At 36.2% G+C, this 21,181-nt stretch overlaps 1 protein-coding gene across 3 annotated transcripts in view; it reads right to left on the reverse strand.

Annotated features, from left to right (window-relative positions):
• LOC125253822 (FERM domain-containing protein 5) overlaps positions 1–21,181 on the reverse strand; it is a 163,228-nt gene that overhangs the window by 25,598 nt on the left and 116,449 nt on the right. For all 3 annotated transcript variants that reach the window (XM_048167984.1, XM_048167985.1, XM_048167983.1), the window contains exons 3-7: positions 20,029–20,071; positions 18,186–18,264; positions 9,274–9,371; positions 6,555–6,678; positions 207–294 (exon numbers count right to left, since the gene is read on the reverse strand). In XM_048167984.1, coding sequence (XP_048023941.1) covers positions 207–294; positions 6,555–6,678; positions 9,274–9,371; positions 18,186–18,264; positions 20,029–20,071 — 432 coding nt within the window. The remainder of the gene's footprint in view (positions 1–206; positions 295–6,554; positions 6,679–9,273; positions 9,372–18,185; positions 18,265–20,028; positions 20,072–21,181) is intronic.

The raw sequence follows: 21,181 nt of genomic DNA on the forward strand, positions 1-21,181 counted from the left end.
TACATCACCAGGAATTAAGCAAGGAAACTTTTTTTATACGAAGTTGAAATCACACTGACTGACTGATGGCTTCTAGAGACTTTCTGTGTTTCATAAACATTCTGGCATTATGAAAGGGTCCTTGGAACGGAGAAGTTTGAGCAACTGCAGTACACAATAACTTTTGTATGCAAGCTAAAAAAAGGCATCAGACAGAGCCATCTAACCTTGCACGGATGAGGATCCACGCCATATGTTTCAAGCATTTGTGCTTTCTGCAGGAACTTCAGCTCAGCTGTCTCTGGAGTTTGACCTCTGCAAAACAACACATTAAAACACAATCTGTGTCATTCAACAGCACATCAGAGTCACCGATTACAGTACCCCTTACAAAATAGTGTGCTATTAGTATACACCTCTACTTTTAATGTCAGAAATATACTTAAAAATATACTTACACTTGGGTAAGTACACTTGACTTATACTGACAGAAAAGCCTAAGTATATTTGGCCTATACTTGGACTCAGTCTTTTGATTAAAAGTATAATTAAGTATTCTAAGTATACTTGGCTTGTAGTCGTGTTTACTCTTTTGATTGAGTAGCCTATTACTTTAGTTCACATAGTTTTACATGCTGTCTTATAAACATATATTGTTTGAAAACATTGATTTGTACATACTTCAAATCTACTTAAAGTACAGTTAAAGGTTTGTTTCAAGTATAAAAATTAATACCTAAGTAGGAACTAGTATATATAAAGTAAATGGTAAACTATAAGTATGATAAACAAGTATACCCAGGTGAAAAAAAAAGTACACTTCTATAATGTACTTAAAGTGCTCTATTTTCGTGCACTAATTTTGTACTTAATATACTAAAACATTTTCTTTAGTACTTCTTAAGATCATCTTAAGAACATCTAAGTGTACTCAACTGTGCTATTTTGAGACACCATGAAATATGAACTAAAATGTGCTTTTACAGTTTTTCTCAGTCGCTTTGGTACATTTCTCAGATCAGAATTGAAATTCTCAAAACTACCTGTTCAATTCTCACATCATTGTGTCACTTGTGCACATCAAAAAAGCAGTTTCTCATTTCTTTGAACAAGTTGCAAATGCTTTGGTACATCCATGCAAATGATTATGTACAATTCTCTGTTGTTTCCTACATTATCAGTTGCTTATGTCATGTTGATCAAAATGTATTATATTGGGTCTCTGTTGAATAGTCTCACCCCCCACAACATTTAGGCACAAGCTCATAGCATAAGTCTTTACATGCAAAATGGTTGAACAAGTTATCATAATATGTCAAGCATATTTCTATACTTTCTATATTTCCATTAGACTTTTTTCTAAATCTGTCCTGAATTGGTAAATTGCTCCCAGGTGAATCTTGACTTTCTCTAACGACATGACTCAATGACTCAATGACATGTTCTGTCAATAAAATACAGTACAAACAGTAAGAGAGTAAATTTGAATCTTTTCCATTCTCTTGCAATTACACTCACACATACACTAAAATGTAACTTATAATTGACAATAATTGTCATCAAAACTTTAGCCATAGTTTCCATCAGAACATCCCTCCAGAGTAAACGGTTATATTGAGAACATGACTAAACAATTTGACTGTCTTATCCGTACACAATGACACAAGGACTTGTCATTCTGATGGCACTGACATGTTCATTGACACAGATATTTACTTTTGAGAGATGAACTAAGGATTTTGAGTAAGAGAGTGGCTTTTGCAGGTTATCCATGGTGTTTTGCTATTTGTACAAATTGCTATGAGAAATGCACTTACTGTTTTGCAAATTGTGAGTTTGATTCGAGAAATGTACCAAAGCGACTGAGAAAAACTGTAATATACTATCTCTGTATTTAAAAAAATGTATTCAGTTACCACTTGTAGTACACTATGGGTTCAAATGTACTATAAGTGGTATATAAATATATTTTTTAAATACAGAAATAGTATATTAAAAGCACATTTTAGTTCATATTTCATGGTGTCTCAAAATAGCACAGTTGAGTACACTTAGATGTTCTTAAGATGATTTTAAGTAGTACTAAAGAAGAATTTTTAGTATATTAAGTACAAAATTAGTGCACGAAAATAGAGCACTTTAAGTACATTAGAGAAATGTACTTTTTTCACCTGGGTACTTGCAGTATAAAACTACTAAACAAGTATTTACTGAGTATACTTCAAAGTGTACTTTCATAAACTAAAAAATGTGCTACAAGTATATCTATAAGTTCACTTGTAGTATAATTGCAGTACAAATGAAAAACATAGTAAACAAGTTTACTACTGTTACTTTTAAAATATACTCAAATGTATACTTTTATACACAAAAAGTGGGACAATTTAGTACCAAGTAGTACTGAATTAGTACACTTCCAAGTATACTACTAGTACATTGATATTAGTATACTTACTACATAAAGTATAATTAAAATATACTTGAACTTTACTTAAGTATACTTAATGAAATGAACATAATGTATACTTATTTTTGTAAGGGAAATTCATTCATTATAATTAATTTAATACTTGGTGCCATTGGTATTGGATTGAATCCAAAGTCTTAGTGGTTTTGTACATATCCTGGAAAGTAGAAAATCATTGCAAGGTAAAAAAAAAAAAAAAAAAAAAAAATCTGTCCAGAAACATAATGTTGATGTGAATGTGAATAATAAACACATCTATTTTGACACTTTACGCTAGAACGACATCGATTAGCTGCCACTAAATAGAAAGCAAAACCAACCCGACCAGACAGTTCAAGTATCATCACTCCAGGAAACCTCTTAATACCGATTCATGTTTTATTCAGCACCGGCCATTCAACATTCAAGACCCTAATGCAACAAGACCGCCTGCCTTGTATTTCAATACAAATCTGAGAAGAAAAGCGACCCTTAGCATTGTGAGAAAGCGATTATTTACAGACATCAGGACTGACTTACTGGATCATTCTGAAGATCTAAACAGACATCTTCGCTCTACATTCCCAAATCCCAACATAATTTCCATATTAAGACTGATGAAGTGTCTCTCATCATAGAACAGTCACACCACCAGAGGGCAGCAGTAATCATGCTCCTGTTTGGTGGATCATCTAGTTTGGTGGGATGGACCATAACTTCTAAAATGTAGCAGTCAAAACACTTTATGTTCATATGCCGCACATATTTGAATATTCAACAGCTTCTAAACACACAATACAAACCGGCAACTAATTAATAGACTAATAGACTAAACTAATTAAATCCATCACTAAACTCATGATTGTTAGGCAGTTTATCAGCAAGGGCACTCGGTGAGCTAATTGGTCTTGTTCATGTATCGGTGGAGAGAAAGTGCTGTTAGCTCAGCAATGGCCTACGGCTTTGTGCCATAGTAAAGAGTCAACAGATCTGACCTACAATACTGAGGGCTTTACTCTAGACACATGGTGTGAGTGAGTGTGTGAATGCGTGTGTTTATGATAGAAAGAGACAACCATAAAAAGAGACAATTTCACCACCTCAAAGTACTGTAGTGTGCACACAAGGTCAACTAAACAAGTCTTTATGTCTAATTCACTGGTTCATCCATCAATGGATAAAGGCATTTAAAAATATATTTACTATGCATTATAATTTAAAAATTTAATGGTGAACAAAAATTTTAAAGCATTTATTAAACAAGGTTAATGTTAATTTCTGCATACAATACCGTTTAAAAAATTAGGGTCAATAAGAAAAAAAAAAAAACTTTTATTCAGTAAGGATGCATTAAATAGACCACAATAGATGACAATTGGCACAAAAGACATAAAAAAATATTAGTCACCCAATGCCAGTGTTAACAAATTGAACCCTATTGTAAAGTGTTATTGATTTGGTATAGAAAATCTGTTAGCAGTCAATAACCCCAATCTACAGAGCCCCGCACATGACACGCAGGAAAAAAATAGAAGGCTAAATCGTGTGCACAATTTACTAATTTGTTCACTTGTTTTGCTAAATCATGTGCAAGATTTATAAATCGAGGGAACGAATTAGTAAATGGTGCTCACGATTTAGCAAATAGAGGGAACTAAACAGTAAATCGTGCGCACGATATAGCGAAGCGAGGGAACGAAATAGTAAATCATGCGCACAATATAGCAAATCGAGGGAACGAATCAGTAAATGGTGTGCACGATTTAGCAAATCAAGGGAAGGTAATAGTAAATCGTGTGCACGATATAGCGAAGCGAGGGAATGAAATAGTAAATTGTGCGCACAATATAGCAAATCGAGGGAACGAATTAGTAAATGATGTCCACGATTTAGTAAATCGAGGGAACAAATTAGTAAATGGTATGCACGAATTAGTAAATGGTGCACACGATATAGCAAATCGAGGGAACGGAATAGTAAATCGTGTGCACAATATAGCGAAGCGAGGGAACGAAATAGTAAATCATGCGCATGATATAGCAAATCGAGGGAACAAATTAGTAAATGGTACACGCGATTTAGCAAATCAAGGGAAGGTAATAGTAAATCGTGTGCACGATATAGCGAAGCGAGGGAACAAAATAGTAAATTGTGCGCACGATATAGCAAATCGAGGGAACGAATTAGTAAATGGTGTGCACGATTTAGCAAATCAAGGGAAGGTAATAGTAAATTGTGTGCAGGATATAGCGAAGCGAGGGAACGAAATAGTAAATTGTGTGCACGATATAGCAAATCGAGGGAACAAATTAGTAAATGGTGTGCACGATTTAGCAAATCAAGGGAAGGTAATAGTAAATCGTGTGCAGGATATAGTGAAGCGAGAGAACGAAATAGTAAATTGTGCGCACGATATAGCAAATCGAGGGAACGAATTAGTAAATGGTGTGCACGATTTAGCAAATCAAGGGAAGGTAATAGTAAATTGTGTGCAGGATATAGCGAAGCGAGAGAACGAAATAGTAAATTGTGCGCACGATATAGCAAATCGAGGGAACGAATTAGTAAATGGTACGCACGATATAGCAAATCGAGGGAACGGAATAGTAAATCGTGTGCACGATATAGCAAAGCGAGGGAACGAAATAGTAAATCATGCACACGATATAGCAAATCGAGGGAACAAATTAGTAAATGGTACGCACGAATTAGTAAATCGTGTGCACGATATAGCAAAGCGAGGGAACGAAATAGTAAATCATGCACACGATATAGCAAATCGAGGGAACGAAATAGTAAATCATGCACACGATATAGCAAAGCGAGGGAACGAAATAGTAAATCATGCACACGATATAGCAAATCGAGGGAACAAATTAGTAAATGGTGCGCACGAATTAGTAAATCGTGTGCACGATATAGCAAAGCGAGGGAACTAAATAGTAAATCATGCACACGATATAGCAAATCGAGGGAACGGAATAGTAAATCATGCGCACGATATAGCAAATCGAGGGAACGAATTAATAAATGGTGCGCACGATTTAGCAAATCAAGGGAAGGTAATAGTAAATCGTGTGCACGATATAGCGAAGCGAGGGAATGAAATAGTAAATCATGCGCATGATATAGCAAACCGAGGGAACGAAATAGTAAATCATGCGCATGATATAGCAAACCGAGGGAATGAAATAGTAAATCATGCGCATGATATAGCAAACCGAGGGAACGAAATAGTAAATTGTGCGCACGATTTAGCAAATCGAGGGAACAAATTAGTAAATGGTACGCACGAATTAGTAAATGGTGCGCACGATATAGCAAATCGAGGGAACGAATTAGTAAATGGTGCGCGCGATTTAGCAAATCAAGGGAAGGTAATAGTAAATCGTGTGCACGATATAGCGAAGCGAGGGAATGAAATAGTAAATCATGCGCATGATATAGCAAACCGAGGGAACGAAATAGTAAATCATGCGCATGATATAGCAAACCGAGGGAATGAAATAGTAAATCATGCGCATGATATAGCAAACCGAGGGAACGAAATAGTAAATTGTGCGCACGATTTAGCAAATCGAGGGAACAAATTAGTAAATGGTACGCACGCATTAGTAAATGGTGCGCACGATATAGCAAATCGAGGGAACGAATTAGTAAATGGTGCGCGCGATTTAGCAAATCAAGGGAAGCTAATAGTAAATCGTGTGCACGATATAGCAAAGCGAGGGAACGAAATAGTAAATTGTGCGCACGATTTAGCAAATCGAGGGGACGAATTATTAAATAGTGTGCACGATTTAGCAAATTGAGGGAACTAAACAGTAAATGGTGCGCGCGATACAGCACATTGAGGGAACGGAATAGTAAATCGTGTGCACAATATATAGCAAATCGAGGGAACAAAAAAGTAAATCATGCACACGATTTAGCAAATCAAGGGAAGGCAATAGTAAATGGTGTGCACAATTTATAAATATCACGATTTACTATTTTTTTCTGCATGTCATGTGCGGGGCTCCGTACCCATCACCCTCAACAGTGAAGCACAGAAACACACAAGAGAAAAGAGACTTTTCCATAATTCCTAAGCCATACATAAAAAAAGGAGGGGAAAGGTTACACGTACATTAACTCTGTCTTGTGGATCTCTGCAATCCTTCTTTCCAGTTTCTCTGAGTGCTTGGGGAAGAACTGGAACTTGGAGCTGTAGCCCTCTGGATGCTTTCCTGGGTCGTAGTCTCCAATCTCAGCTGCAAAGTAGTCATAAAATCAATCTTTCATCATGCAACCAGTCATAGTGTCCAACCTCAGCAGTGAAGCAGACACGTAAATCAATCTTTCATCGTGCAACCGTGCCTTTTAGCTCACATATGGCCATGCTAAGTTAACGTGTTATCTTAATGAACATGCCCTGTGAGAGGAAGTGTTGGGAGCCATATGTTCTTCACAGGAGTTTTGTGGATTTGCATATAGTAAGAGCATTTTTAATATGCTGTTTGCTTCTGCATTTGGTACCAGTGGTGAGCGCTGACTTCTTTAACTGGGTATGCTGAGTGCAACGCTTTTCATATAAGATAAATTTCCTTATAAAGAATATACTATGAAAATATGCCAGCAAACCAGTGAGAACGTGGAACAATGATGACGATGCATAAGAACAGAGTGTAGGCGCCAAAGCTGCTGTGAATCCGTTTGCCCAAAACCCTCCATAACTGGCACAGATCTGAAGAAAGTTACAGTCGTTTGGCAAACAAATAAATGACAGACAGTTACATATGTATTACCAATATGTTATTATGTAAGCTTTATGTTACACCTCAAATGACAAGGGATTTCGTAGTTATTTATAGTGTTAATATAAATTAGCGACTCCACAAACTCATTCTCTCAAAATGGCTTTGGTGCACAGAGCATTTGCAGCTTATATTCCTCTGATTGGTACCCATAAGCCTCTCTGAGTCCTGACCATTGCTCTGAGATGGAATAGTGCATCTTTAATTCAACAGTCGTCTAAAACATGCCCCTGATCAACCTGTCAAAGAACATTACCGTACATCCCGACCGCTAAGCCGCTATTTTTCCTTCTCATGTGACTAAACCTCAATCTCTGTAGACTACTATGACCAAATACCCAAATACAAGTACCTGCGAGGTAAAACATTTAAAATAATTTATTCTGGTCTTAAAAAGTAATGTTGGCACTTCAAGAAAAAAAAGTGTGCCAATTTTTTTTTCTAAGATTCCAGTATTTTATATTAGAAATTAGTGATGCACTGATACTAAATTTCTCAGCCGATAAGATATTCAGAATAATATCTGCTGATACCAATAGTTTGATTTTCTTATAAGGAGAAAACATCTCTCCCAAATAATGCTGTAAACTATACAGGGAACTCTCTCATTTGGTACATTACTATAATATTAGAGGTTAAAATTAACAAAACAGCCCAAAATATTATATTCAACTGCTATTTAATTATTACACTCAAATAAAAGCTGATATGTTTGTATACAACTCAATTGCACATAAGGTAGTTTACTGACGTCTTTCCACATTTGAAACACTGACTGAGCAAGTACATGAGACATGATACATTTCAGTAAGTTTTACTGTATCTTTCAACATACTTTCTAATGTTCATGCATGTTTTTGTGCTATAACTTGTATTAACGTGGAAGAAAAGACTTGCACTCCACGCTGCCGCTTGAACTGAGGCACTACAGCGATCACATTTAGGAGCGTCAAAACACCATTTATTGTTGAAATTTGTGATAAAATGGACAGAATTTGAACGCTGAGACTGTTTCTTATCATAAGCAATAAAGCACAAAGCTCTTTGCTATTACTGGATGGGAGGCATGCTACAAATAACGCTTGGTGTAGGGAAAAACCACAGACCTGGCAACCCTGGCTTGAACCACAGGCAATTCATACACTGCGTCTCATTTTGAAGGATGCATGCTCCTTTGAAATGAGACGGAGCTATAGGGTCAAATAGAGCCTGCTTTAATGTCGCTTTTTTTTTTTTTTTTAATTGTCCCATTCATTTTGACAGCCATAAATTCACCACAAGAGTCATTTTCTTCACACACAGTATGAGTTGCAGTCTGACACATGTTTCCTCCCCATTTTGATTACATATACACTGGTGCATCCCTATTAGAAATAAATATACTGTATGTTAATTATGTAATAATAAAAAAGTCATTATAGGGTGAATTCGAGCTTACTTGAATTGACCCCTACTTTTTCGACCTTAGAAATGCACAAAAGTACAGTACCGTTGTAAAGTTTGGGGTTGGTATGAGTTTTTAAGTTTTATAAAAGTATCTTATGGTCATAAAAGTTGCATTTATTTGATCACAAATAGAGTAAAAACAGTTCAATTCTAAAACATTACAATTTAAGATAAATGTATATTTTCTATATTAATATATTTTAAAATGTAATTTATTCCTGCGACGGCAAAGCTGAATTTTCAGCATCATTACTCCAGTCTTCAGTGTCACATGATCCTTCAGAAATCATTCTAATATGCTGATTTGCTGCTCAAGAAGCATTTATGATTATTATTAATGTTGAAAACAGTTGTGTTGCTTAATATTTCTATAGAAACATTATACTTTTTTTCAGGACTCTTTGATGAATAGAGAGCTTTTATTTATTTGAAACAGAAATTGTAACAATGTAAAAGTCTTTACTGTCACTTTTGATCAATTTAATGCATCTTTGCTGAATATTAGTATTAATTTATGTAAAAAGAAACCAAACTTTTGAATGGTAGTCATCACACAGCTTTTGTATTAGGTATGAAGCTCTAGGGTCACATTTCCTTCTACTTTACCTTGTAAGATGTAAGCTGCCAGTAAGGCCGCGTCAGATGTTTTGCAGAGGAGACGACCGTGGTACAGATCTCTTTTGATCTGCAGGAAGACGAGATACCTGCAAACAGGATATGGAGTGAGCACATGAAGCCAAACAGTGAGAGAAAAGACCTCATTTACTCCATTAACATGAACATTTGTGTTTGATTATGTGAATGATTCATTAAAGGTTAAATCTTACACCATTTGTCTGATGTGCAACATGAAACGTTTCACAGTAGGAGACAAAAAAAAAAAAGTATGTGGATTTAACACTCTCTCAAAACATGCTAAATATTCTCTTTGATTTGGTTAAAATGAGCTTTCTGTTTGCATAGCAGGGATTGAATTGAGAACGGGATTGTTGTTTTGGGAAGAGATGTCCTAAAGCAAACCGCTGAGTCAAAAGCTGTTGAGTTGGGGGGGAAAAAAGAGACTGCAACACACCCAGACGTCTGTCTCTCTGGTCCTAACATCTGTCTCACAGTCATATAATGTTACAAACACAGATGCTACTTTATATAATTATGCATCCAGAGCTCATGGACTAGATTTTAATGGAATGGAAAGAGTAAATTCAAAATATATTTATATGATTGTTTAAGACAAGAGCTTCCGGTAATACTAACACATATTCACTGTTAACTAGTTGCTTATTAGCATGTACAGTACAGTCCAAAAGTTTGGAACCACTAAGAGTTTTAATGTTTTTAAAAGAAGTTTCGTCTGCTCACCAAGGCTACATTTATTTAATTAAAAATACAGTAAAAAACAGTAATATTGTGAAATATTATTACAATTTAAAATAACTGTTTTCTATTTGAATATATTTCACAAAGTAATTTATTCCTGTGATGCAAAACTGAATTTTCAGCATCGTTACTCCAGTCTTCAGTGTCACATGATCCTTCAGAAATCATTCTAATATGCTGATCTGCTGCTCAATAAAAATTTATGATTATTTTCAATGTTGAAAACAGTTGTGTACTTTTTTTTTCAGGATTCCTTGATGAATAGAAAGTTCAAAAGAACAGCATTTATCTGAAATACAAAGCTTCTGTAGCATTATACACTACCGTTCAAAAGTTTGGGGTCAGTAAGAATTTTTATTTTTATTTTTTTGAAAAGAAATTACAGAAATGAATACTTTTATTCAGCAAGGATGCATTAAATCAATCAAAAGTGGCAGTAAAGACATTTATAATGTTACAAAAGATTAGATTTCAGATAAACACTGTTCTTTTGAACTTTCTATTCATCAAATAATCCTGAAAAAAAATATTGTACACAAATATTTTGTACAATTGTACACATTAAATGTTTCTTGAGCAGCAGATCAGCATATTAGAATGATTTCTGAAGGATCATGTGACACTGAAGACTGGAGTAATAATGCTGAAAATTCAGCTTTGCATCACAGGAATAAATTACTTTGTGAAATATATTCAAATAGAAAACAGTTATTTTAAATTGTAATAATATTTCACAATATTACAGTTTTTTACTGTATTTTTAATTAAATAAATGTAGCCTTGGTGAGCAGACGAAACTTCTTTTAAAAACATTAAAAATCTTAGTGGTTCCAAACCTGGACTGTACTGTATATTACAAGAATATTGGCTGTTAATTAGTACTTATAAAGCATATATTAATGCCTTATTCTGCATGACCATATTCTACATCCCTTAACCCTAGCCCAAACATAACCACTACAACATCTACCTTACTTACTATCAATAAGCAGTAATTAGGAGTTTATTGAGAAAAAAACTATCCTGTTCCCTAATCTAAAGTGCTACCGAGCTTCCTTGTGATGTCTAAAGCACCAATGTCACATTTTCTATTCATAAATCAATCCAGTCCCAATCTGGTACTTGGCTCTTCTCACCTTCAGTGCAACAAGTGTCCCACGAGTAAAGAGCGACATGCTTGTCTTTAACTTCTCAAAGTAGGCCAGCCCAGCTAGAGCTAATAGCTTTTCACTTAAGAGGCCATAGGAGCTAAAAATGCAATTATGTTCCCTGAATTCTCTCTAGGTGACAGCAGCAAAATGGCATTTTCTGTAGCCACCAGTCAATTTCTGGCCTACATATCGGCTTCCTTTTTTTATCCCTAACCTGCCATTTATGGAAACACACTCGACGTGTCAGTGTCATTTGGTTCTAGAGAAGGACAGGCCAAATATAGGAGCGGCTAAATGGCAAAGTATTGGGCTGAGATGCTTGTTTTTGCTCTGTGGAATATACACTCTACCCAAGATATTTTTCCAATAATCCAACAAATAGAGAAAGTCGATACGCATTACTAATACAAACATAACAATGCTTAATATTAAATTATCTCATTATAGGGAGATACAAAGGCTATTGTGACAAGTGTCATGTTTTATATGTTTGTAGGTTTTTAAATGTGAAGGAAAATTGTTGAAATCTTTCATTTCAAGAAGCAATGTACAATATATTATATAGAAAATATATATTGTACTTTATATATATAATGTATTTTTTATATATTTTTAAAATCTTTTTCAAGAATTTATTTACAATATAATATGATATAATATAGAGAATATAGAATATATATACTGTATTATTATTGCTATTATACTAACTATATAAATAATATATTAAATAAAAAAATAGACATTGTTTCCCAAAACTGTAACATTTTTGAATTAAAATATCCAAAAACCACTAGAACAATGTTATATATTTTGTAGACTTGTGTACTTACATTATCCCAAATGATTACAAGAATGTTTAAATCCAGAGAAATAAGCAATTTTAACCAGGACATGGACCGCGTCCATGCATCAATGCCAACATACCACGTTACCCTCGCTTTCCGGTTTTATTTTGTAGAACCATGGAAACATCAAAGACGCTTTAATATATTATGCATTTTATTAGACATGTGAGCAACTGTTTGAATGCATTCATTGACAGAAAACTAATAATGTTATATAGCTGAACACAGTAAGTCTTTTTGTTTAAATCTCATTTCTCAGTACCATGTTTTACTATGCCTAATCGATCTAGCTTACTGCAGTGTGCAACAAGTGTCTCACAATTGCCACAGAGCGAATGCTCAGAATAGTGTTATAACAACTTTCAACACCCTGCTTCATAATACAGTACTGTTAATAAATCTTTAATACATCAGCTCATCCACGAATATGATTTCTCCCCGAGTCCCGTCGGATTCTTTTCCACTGGCTGTAGACATGAAGACAACACCTCCCATGATTCTGCAAAATCAAGATGTAGGTGACTTTGTTTCTTCAGTAGAACACAAATGATGATTTTTAACTCCAACCGTTGCCGTCTGTCAGTCAAATAATGTGAGTGGATGGGAACTTCTACTATAAGGGTAAATAAAACTTGCATAGACAAGTCCAAATTAAACCCTGCGGCTCGTGACGACACATTGATGTCCTAAGACACAAAACGATCGTTTTGCATTCGTCATTTTTTACCTCTAAAACACCATGTCCAACCGCGTTCAGCACTCGTTAGTAAGGTCTGATCGCGCTCTGACAACGGCAGTGATGTCTCCATGGGCTTCGGAAGCAAAAAATATGTGGGTGGGTCTTCCCCCAAAGTTTTTTATATGAATAGAATAAAGAGACGCAAACCTTTACATTCAATCGTGTTTATTTATTTTCAGACATTGATCACACAGTGCATATAGGCTACTTCTACCCACAAAAGAGCGCACAACTGGAGAAATACACGATTACTTTTGATTTCATTAGATAGAAAAGAAGCAGGGCCGTATGCAGGGTTTTATAATAACCGAGTTCATAAACTTAGTTAGCTAGGGGGGTTCGGGGGCAGGATCCCCCGAGAAAATTTTGATTTCTTTGGTGTACAAATGTGCATTTTAAGACGTTTAAGGCCAAATTGGATAACAATAACTTTAAAACCATGTCAACAAATACATACATACATGCACAGTTTTGAGGCAGCTTCAATAGCATGTTTGGTAATTTCATGACTTAATTTACAACAGAATAATGCCCGTAGTTTCTTTAGCGCTTTAGTTAAGCTATAATAAAGTGTCTAAGTAGCGCGCGCAGGCGCATTTGCGCGAGCATTTCTTGAGTTCGCACCTCGAGCACAGTAGGCTATAGCCTAACGACTGATTGGAGTTTTACTGACATAGCCTGACAATATCTCATCTGACCGCAGTTCACTGTTGTTCAACTGAAGCTCCCCCGTCCTCATTTGTCTTGCGCCTGTGTCTGAGGCGAAGTCGGAATGCGCGTCTGAGTCCCGTTAGTCCCGTTTGTTATGGTTGTAAAGAAACTTATGAAAGTTCTTTTTAAACGCAGCGTTTTACTTGGCAACGTTTTAAAAAATATTTTTAATTTTGGTGTTTTTTATGCTCTGTTGGTGGTATGTGGAGGAGCATCACCTGGGGGGATTTTTTTTTTTTTTTTATCCCACAGGGGATAAAAATAATTCAGCAGAGGCAGGGATGGATGGATGGGTGGACGGACGGACAGACGGACAGACAGACAGACAGACAGACAGATAGTCAATTAAGCAAGGTGCGTGGCTCGTGCGCAAAACTGATAAGCGAAACTGAATGCCGCGTGGGAAATACTACTAACTGATATGCTGAAGAAGAGGAAAAAAAAAGAATGGCCTAACTTTTTATAGCCGCTAAGCTATAACTAATAACGAAATTATTTATTATTATTATTATTATTATTATTATTATTATTATTTAATTTTAATTTAATTAATTTCCTCGTCTCTCCTTAATTTAAAATAGTAATCGGCTTACGTGTCTGTAATTTCAGTAAAATAAGGGAATTTATTAGTTGTGGGAACAAATTATAAATTCGTGGCCATGATCACCCTGCGAAAATATAGGACAAAACGGTAATGATTTGGGGAAAAGAATCAAGAGATTGCATATCCAGTGGAATAACTTACCTCACCAATTAATGGACAGGGCTAAGTGTCTGTGACTGTGACCCATTAACATAGTTTGTTATACATGTGCTAATACTGTCAAATAAATAGGTTTACAAAACACAGTCGGTTATGTCTAATTAAGTGACTGACACGCTCTGAAAAGTGAACAGACAAATGCTGAATTAGAAACGGTAAAAGTGAGTGGGTCCAGTATCATTGGTTTTAAAAAGTGCCATACAATGGTTCCGACGCCCATGGATGTCTCGATCTCATTGAAGTATATGCGCGAGACATCACTGCCGTTGTCAGAGCGCGATCAGACCTCACTAAGCGAGTGCTGAACACGATTGGACATAGTGGTGTATTAGAGGTAAAAAATGATATAAATACTGTTCGGTTTCTCGCACAAACTGATCGTTTCGTGTCTTAGGACATCAATGTGTCGTCACGAGCCCCAGGGTTTAATTTGGACTTGTCTATGCAAATTTTATTTACTGTTATAGTAGAAGTTCCCATCCACTAGCAACGGTTGGAGTTAAAAATCATCATTTGCGTTCTACTGAAGAAACAAAGTCACCTACATCTTGGATGCGCTGGGGGTAAGCAGATAAACATCTAATTTTCATTTTTGGGTGAACTATCCCTTTAATGTGCACTTATGTGCTGACTGTATGTTGGTTGAAAATAATCTATACTTAAAATATATACTATTAAATACATAATACATATTTACATATAATATAAAAACACATTTTTATCATCATTTAGAGATCACATGACAACTTATAATGCGTGATGTGATGTCAAAGAAACAATGGAGCATGTGCCGCATTGCTATGTGCGTCTGTCATGGTAACCAGTTGCTAGGATGCAGCTTTAATGACAAGTTTGTGAATGTTGAGCAATAATCTCATTTTACAACCTGAGAATTTCTAAACACCGAAAAACTCTAAGAATGTTTTTACTGTGGAATTATGAGCGGCAGAAGAAAGTGCAAAGAGACAGAATCACCTTTTTTCTCCCACACATCTTTGCTTGGGATGGATACATTTCTTTTTCTCACAGGGAATGTGCTAATTCCTCCATAAACTCTGAACGATGTCCTTTTCTTTCAGATAATCCCTCTATTTCTCACCCATACCGCTCATTAGTCTTTCTGCTCATTTTCTCTACTGCCTCTCTCTGTGTTCATCCTCTTGTTTCATGTCTCTTTCTCCTCATTTCAGTGTGAATTATTACTTTGTGTTCCCCAAGCATTTCATTTCACAGTACGGTAAACACTAGCAGTCTCCCTCCACTCCACACATCAATCTATACCTGAAATACACATAAAATCCATCCCATACCACACTGTGAGTGCCAGTATGTCAACTTCCCAGAAGTACTTGATGTCTGTCTCTTATACATGCACACTGTCAATAAAGCGGCCCTCGTTAGGTTCTAAGAAGCACACGGTATCATAAGATCTTTTTCAGGTCGAGTGTGTGGATTTCTGGGTGACCTCATTGCAGACTGATCGAGAGGGGATGAAAGAGGCGGAGAGAGACACTGTGATGCCAACCAAGACTTTGCTAGCTAGAGGCTAATCATGTATCATTCAGAGGAATCTGTTAAGAGTCACCGACCATACAGCAGTGACAGAGAAACTGCTCACTCTTGAGAGGAACAGAGGGGTTTAGGCACCTGCATATGTTTAGAGTGAAGATCCTTTCTATTTCGATGAGCAATCTCGGGAAGTTACTTAGCAGCACTCGCATACTATATAATGTCTGAAAATCTGACGACACGCACTCAGTTTGCTCAATTTTAAAGGCACAGAAGCTTTGAAGATGCAAAGTGGGATCTGGGACAATACAAGAGTGCCGGACACCACATCCACTGTGTCTGTCAGCATCATAAACTTTTCTCATTTTCTGCAATAACCCAAAAGGAAAATCCTTTTGGGGTTTTGTTGAGGGAACCAGAGTGATATTAACAGTGTTGGGGTAAGTTACTTTTAAAAGTAATGCATTACAATGTTGCGTTACTCCCTAAAAAAGTAACTAATTGCGTTAGTTTTTATGTTAAATAAATATTTTTTTGGCAAAATGTAAAGGCCCTTTCATACCAAAAGTGAAATGAATAAGTCTCAAACTGAAGGAAATGCAAATTCACATCTGTACAGTAGAGGGCGCAGCTCAAACAAACCTTTCAGCTGTGCTGCCGTTCTGGATTGCAGAAGAATAGGATACTCTAACTTCAGTAATAAAACGAAAGAATGAAACACAAATGTGATGTTTATCCAGAGTCATAAAGTATATTTGTGTAATTTAACATTTAATTATTGCAGATTTGAAAGCAGAGATGGGCACTCGAGTTAGAGACTTGGACTCGAGTCGCATTTTAACAGACTTCAGACTTGGACTCAGACTCGACCTGAAATGACTCGACTCGGCACAAAAGACTCGGAATATTTTAAAAACGACTCAAGTCTTTTACCCTTAACTACTGATATAATAAATAAAGAATTTGTGTTGTGTTTAAATGGTTTTATAATATCTGCGTCACATATATTTCCTTACGTGTCGTGGTAGATTGGACTCTTGTCATAGAATTTGATTACGTATGTCCGTGCGCGTAAACTCCGAAATGTCATAATAAGAGTCCCATGAAACATGACGGGAGCCACCGTGCCATATGCTCTTTCATTTGAGTTTATTATCACGTCAGATCGGCTAGACGCACAGAATGTGGGAAAACAATTAAAGATACCGGAACAACATCATCAAATTTTATGAGACATCGCATCCACAAAGGTTAGTCACATGAACTCACACAGCTAGCTATTATACTGTGGTGTAGCTGCATGGCTCATTTGAATTGCCAGCCTGTTAAAATATGAACAAAAAAACCTAGACTTTAAACCTAGCACTACGTTTTATCAATCTTTTCGTATTATTTACAGCTTTTCTATTTCTTAATGTGTGTCCATAAGAGAGAAAGATAGAAAGAGATGTTAATCCATTTATTACTTAAAGCTCATATTTTAACGTATCACAATCAGCATGTGTAGAGTTTTCTATTGACATGCTTAAACATTCCGAAGTTTTATATTTTCTGATAACGACTGTCGTCACTAACAACGAAGTTGTATAACAATCTGCTGTATAACAAACCGTGACTCACTGGCGCCATCTTGTGTCCGTTTAGAAATGACTACTCGTGTTGCCAGGACGACTGTTTTGTACGCCGTAATGGATTATAAAGTAACAAACTGGATGTACATTATCCCTTACATCATAGGACCTTAATTTAAAATAAAACAGATTATAGAAAGATCATATAATTTTGTCTATATAATACAACTAGGATAAAATATAGGATTTGATTATGAGATTTTTTTTTTTTTAATGACTCGAGACTCGACTCGGACTCGTGACAAAAGACTCCAGACTTAAAGACTTCAGACTTGACTCGGACTCCAGATAAAAGACTCGTGAACATCTCTGTTTGAAAGTGAAAGTTTGCAGGTGAGAAAACAAAGTAACTTGTTACTTACTTACTTAAAAAGTAACTCCAATATTTTCTTGTAAATTTAAAAGTAATGCATTACTTTACTAGTTACTTGAAAAAGTAATCCGATTACATAACTTGCATTACTTGTAATGCATTACCCCCAACACTGGATGCTAACACCCAAAAATACATCATCACTGCAGTGCTCTATAGCAAACTGACCATGTTGGGCATAAAAAAGCGCACTGTCTCAAAGCACCACCAGCAAAGCAAAGTCAAATGGCTTTATGGTGCTGCCAAACATCTGCTGCCATTTTGTTTGCAACACTTAATCAAAGCAGAGCTTCAGGCCTACATTTGAAGGGATATGTTATGCTTGAAACTGAGCCAGCTCTGTAAGCAGGTGCCATTTAATCATGTGACATAAGTACTGAACGCAAAAAGCAGAATCCTTTCATTGTGGCAGCTCATACCTGGTGATCTCCTCCTTTAGAGCAGCAGGATCTGGTGGGTAGAACTTGACCCGCAGACACATGGTGAACGGAGGTTGTGCTGTGTAGAGAAAACCAACATCTCAAAACTAAAATATAAGGTTAACAACCATGCTCAACAAAATATTACCTTAAAGGTGCAAAAGAGGATCTTTTCGTCGACTGAGAAGCCAAAGACTGTTACTGAGTTTTTGAAATGAGCGCATGCGTAAGAACAGCCCCCCTCCTTCACAGCTCATTTCGAGGGAACGCCTCCCAAAACTCGTGCACGAGTATTGGAACATGAGTGTTTACCACCGGCATTCGCTGTGTCGTGTTAGTGGATTCATTATGTCGGACTCACCGCAGGTAACTCATAATCTGCAGTTGTTACTCCTGTCTCCTGACAAAAACATTGCATGCGGCGCCTGTGGAGTGTGGAAAGTTACTAGAGCGCGCAGCCGCGCACATCTCTCACAAGGACCGTCACGGCAGTGATTGACAAGCCAGAGGGCCAATCGTTTACGCAATGATCACGTAAACGATTGGCTGATGTTTTTAAGGCCCTACCTCGTGCACAGATGATGTATATTAATATTATTCCTTTCAGTGCACCTAATAAATAGTCTCTTATCAGTTAGTAAAGACAGTTTCAAGTAATATTGCAAAAATGTATAAAACAAAACATCCTCTTTAGCACCTTTAATCCAGTGGTTCTCAACAAGAGGCCCAGGGCCCACAAGGGGGCCTCAGCAAACTTAATATTTGACTAATATTTAAATTAATAAATTATTATCAATATATTGCAATAATCTAATCATTTTTATTTTTATTTTTATATTCTATTGTTGTATTAAATGACATACATTTCTGGAATACAAAATCACAAAATGCAAATGTTGATTAATTAAATATATGAACAAAAAGTTCAATACTGGAAACATCTTTGTGTGTTTGTGTTGGTCAATGGAGGTTTAGATCCACTGTCTTAAATAGTATTTTAGTCTTGCCAGTAAAAACATCTAAACACATTTAAAAACAAGTTTACTTAAAAAGCAAAACTGCATTAAATATTAAGCAATTTTGCAATATATATGAATGTGCAATATTCTTGTTTTCAGAGAATATATCCAGGTTTTAAACACGAATCTAACACAATTTTAAGGGATTTATAATTTAAACATGAGGAAACAATCTGCTGGTGGGCTAAAAATATTAAAATATATTTTCAGTATTTATAAGTATAATTTATCGGTATCTTCTACAACTCTGTCTGTAAAAACAACGCTTCTCAAGTAAATGTATCTTGCTTCGAGGATGACAAAAATCAGAACAATACAAAGTGAATGATGAGTAAAGAACGTTCACACCAAGAACATTTTTAGTTCAGTCACCCCAATGTACAAGAATTAACAAGTCTACACCACAACTATAGCGATAACAACACCGAGAAACAATAGTACTGAAATAACAATTGATTTTTCCAAGCCGACATACAATAAAAACACTGGCAGCCAATCAGAATTCACCTTGAGCATTCAAAGTGCTTCTAATAAACAGAATATTATTGTGCGTTGGTGTGAACCCTAATATAGTTATCATAATAGTTATCATTCTTGGTGTGAACGGGCCTTAAGTGTCATATGTCTGTCATATTTCATGGCCAGTTTAAGGTCACCACTTCATCAAATGACAGCTCCTATTTAAGAACACACCATTTGTAAATGTGTAGTGCCCATGAATCCCATTAGCATGCTCCATTACAGTCACTATAGTGATGCTGTTCATAATTGCTCCTTTATATAATCTAGCACACTATAAATAAGATCTGACTGATGATACTTACATTTCATCTGCTTAGAAATTGACTTGGTGAACTCCAGCCAGTGCTAAAACAACAGAAGAGAGTTTAATCTCACACACGCACACACACACACACACGCACAGGTTTTGACAGAGCACATGTACACACACATATTACATCTATATTTCATCTAACACATAATTACACAGGAGCAGGTGGTCAGTGTGGGTAGATGTACAGAGATTTTATATCAGTATAAGTGTGAGATGGGGGGAAGGGTAGATATATTAATCATTTCATCTAATTTCTCTCTTCTCCGGAGCGAAACATTAGCACATCTTCGACGTCACGCTGAGATTCTATCACTGCTATTGTGTGCAGCCCCAGATACGCCGAATCAGCCAAACCGAGCCATTGGATTTGAGAAAGAAAGTATAGTTGGGTCTTAGTGCCAGTAGGCTAATGTCTAGAAATAGCATCAGGCTATTGGAATTCGATTTCAGATTATAGTGATCTGAAAGCTTTTTTTTCCCATGCCACATTATCGTATTCTGGATTGTCCGCTAATCTCTGACATATTTTGCCAACTAGGAATGTTGTAAAGGGAATTGTGAGCACTGAGCAGACGCTAATGTTGCTCCATTGTGTCGTCTACAGCAGACTAGCATCAGATAGATGCCCTCATTATTATTTATGTCACTCAATGCGAGAGGCTCCCAAAGGGGGTCAGTGAAAAAGAGACAGATATGAAGAAACTCGTGTATGTAAATCCTGTACACTGTCAGGTTTGTATTTAGCGGACACGGATCAGAATAGATCTATAATTCAAAAGATTCAACAGGATTTCCTTACAGTGAGCTATGCAGAATGTTTAGTTAGATTTTTTTTTTTTTTTAAATTAGATAATTTTAAAATTAACATTTAAAATTTCCCTGATAGCAACCTGATTGTAACAAAGCACTGTTCGCCAGAGGAGAACTGGCCCCCCGACTAAGCCTGGTTTCTCCCAAGGTTTTTTTTTTCTCCATTTTAACACCTATTTGCCACTTGTTTGCCACCTGATGTCACCTGATGGAGTTTGGGTTCCTTGCCGCTGTCGCCTTTGGCTTGCTTAGTTGGGGACACTTGACATTTGATATTCAATAGTATTCTTGACATTTATTCAACAGTGCTTCTGATCTGCCTGCATTGACAC

Source organism: Megalobrama amblycephala, linkage group LG19 (genome assembly GCF_018812025.1).
Source record: "Megalobrama amblycephala isolate DHTTF-2021 linkage group LG19, ASM1881202v1, whole genome shotgun sequence".
Taxonomy (NCBI): domain Eukaryota; kingdom Metazoa; phylum Chordata; class Actinopteri; order Cypriniformes; family Xenocyprididae; genus Megalobrama; species Megalobrama amblycephala.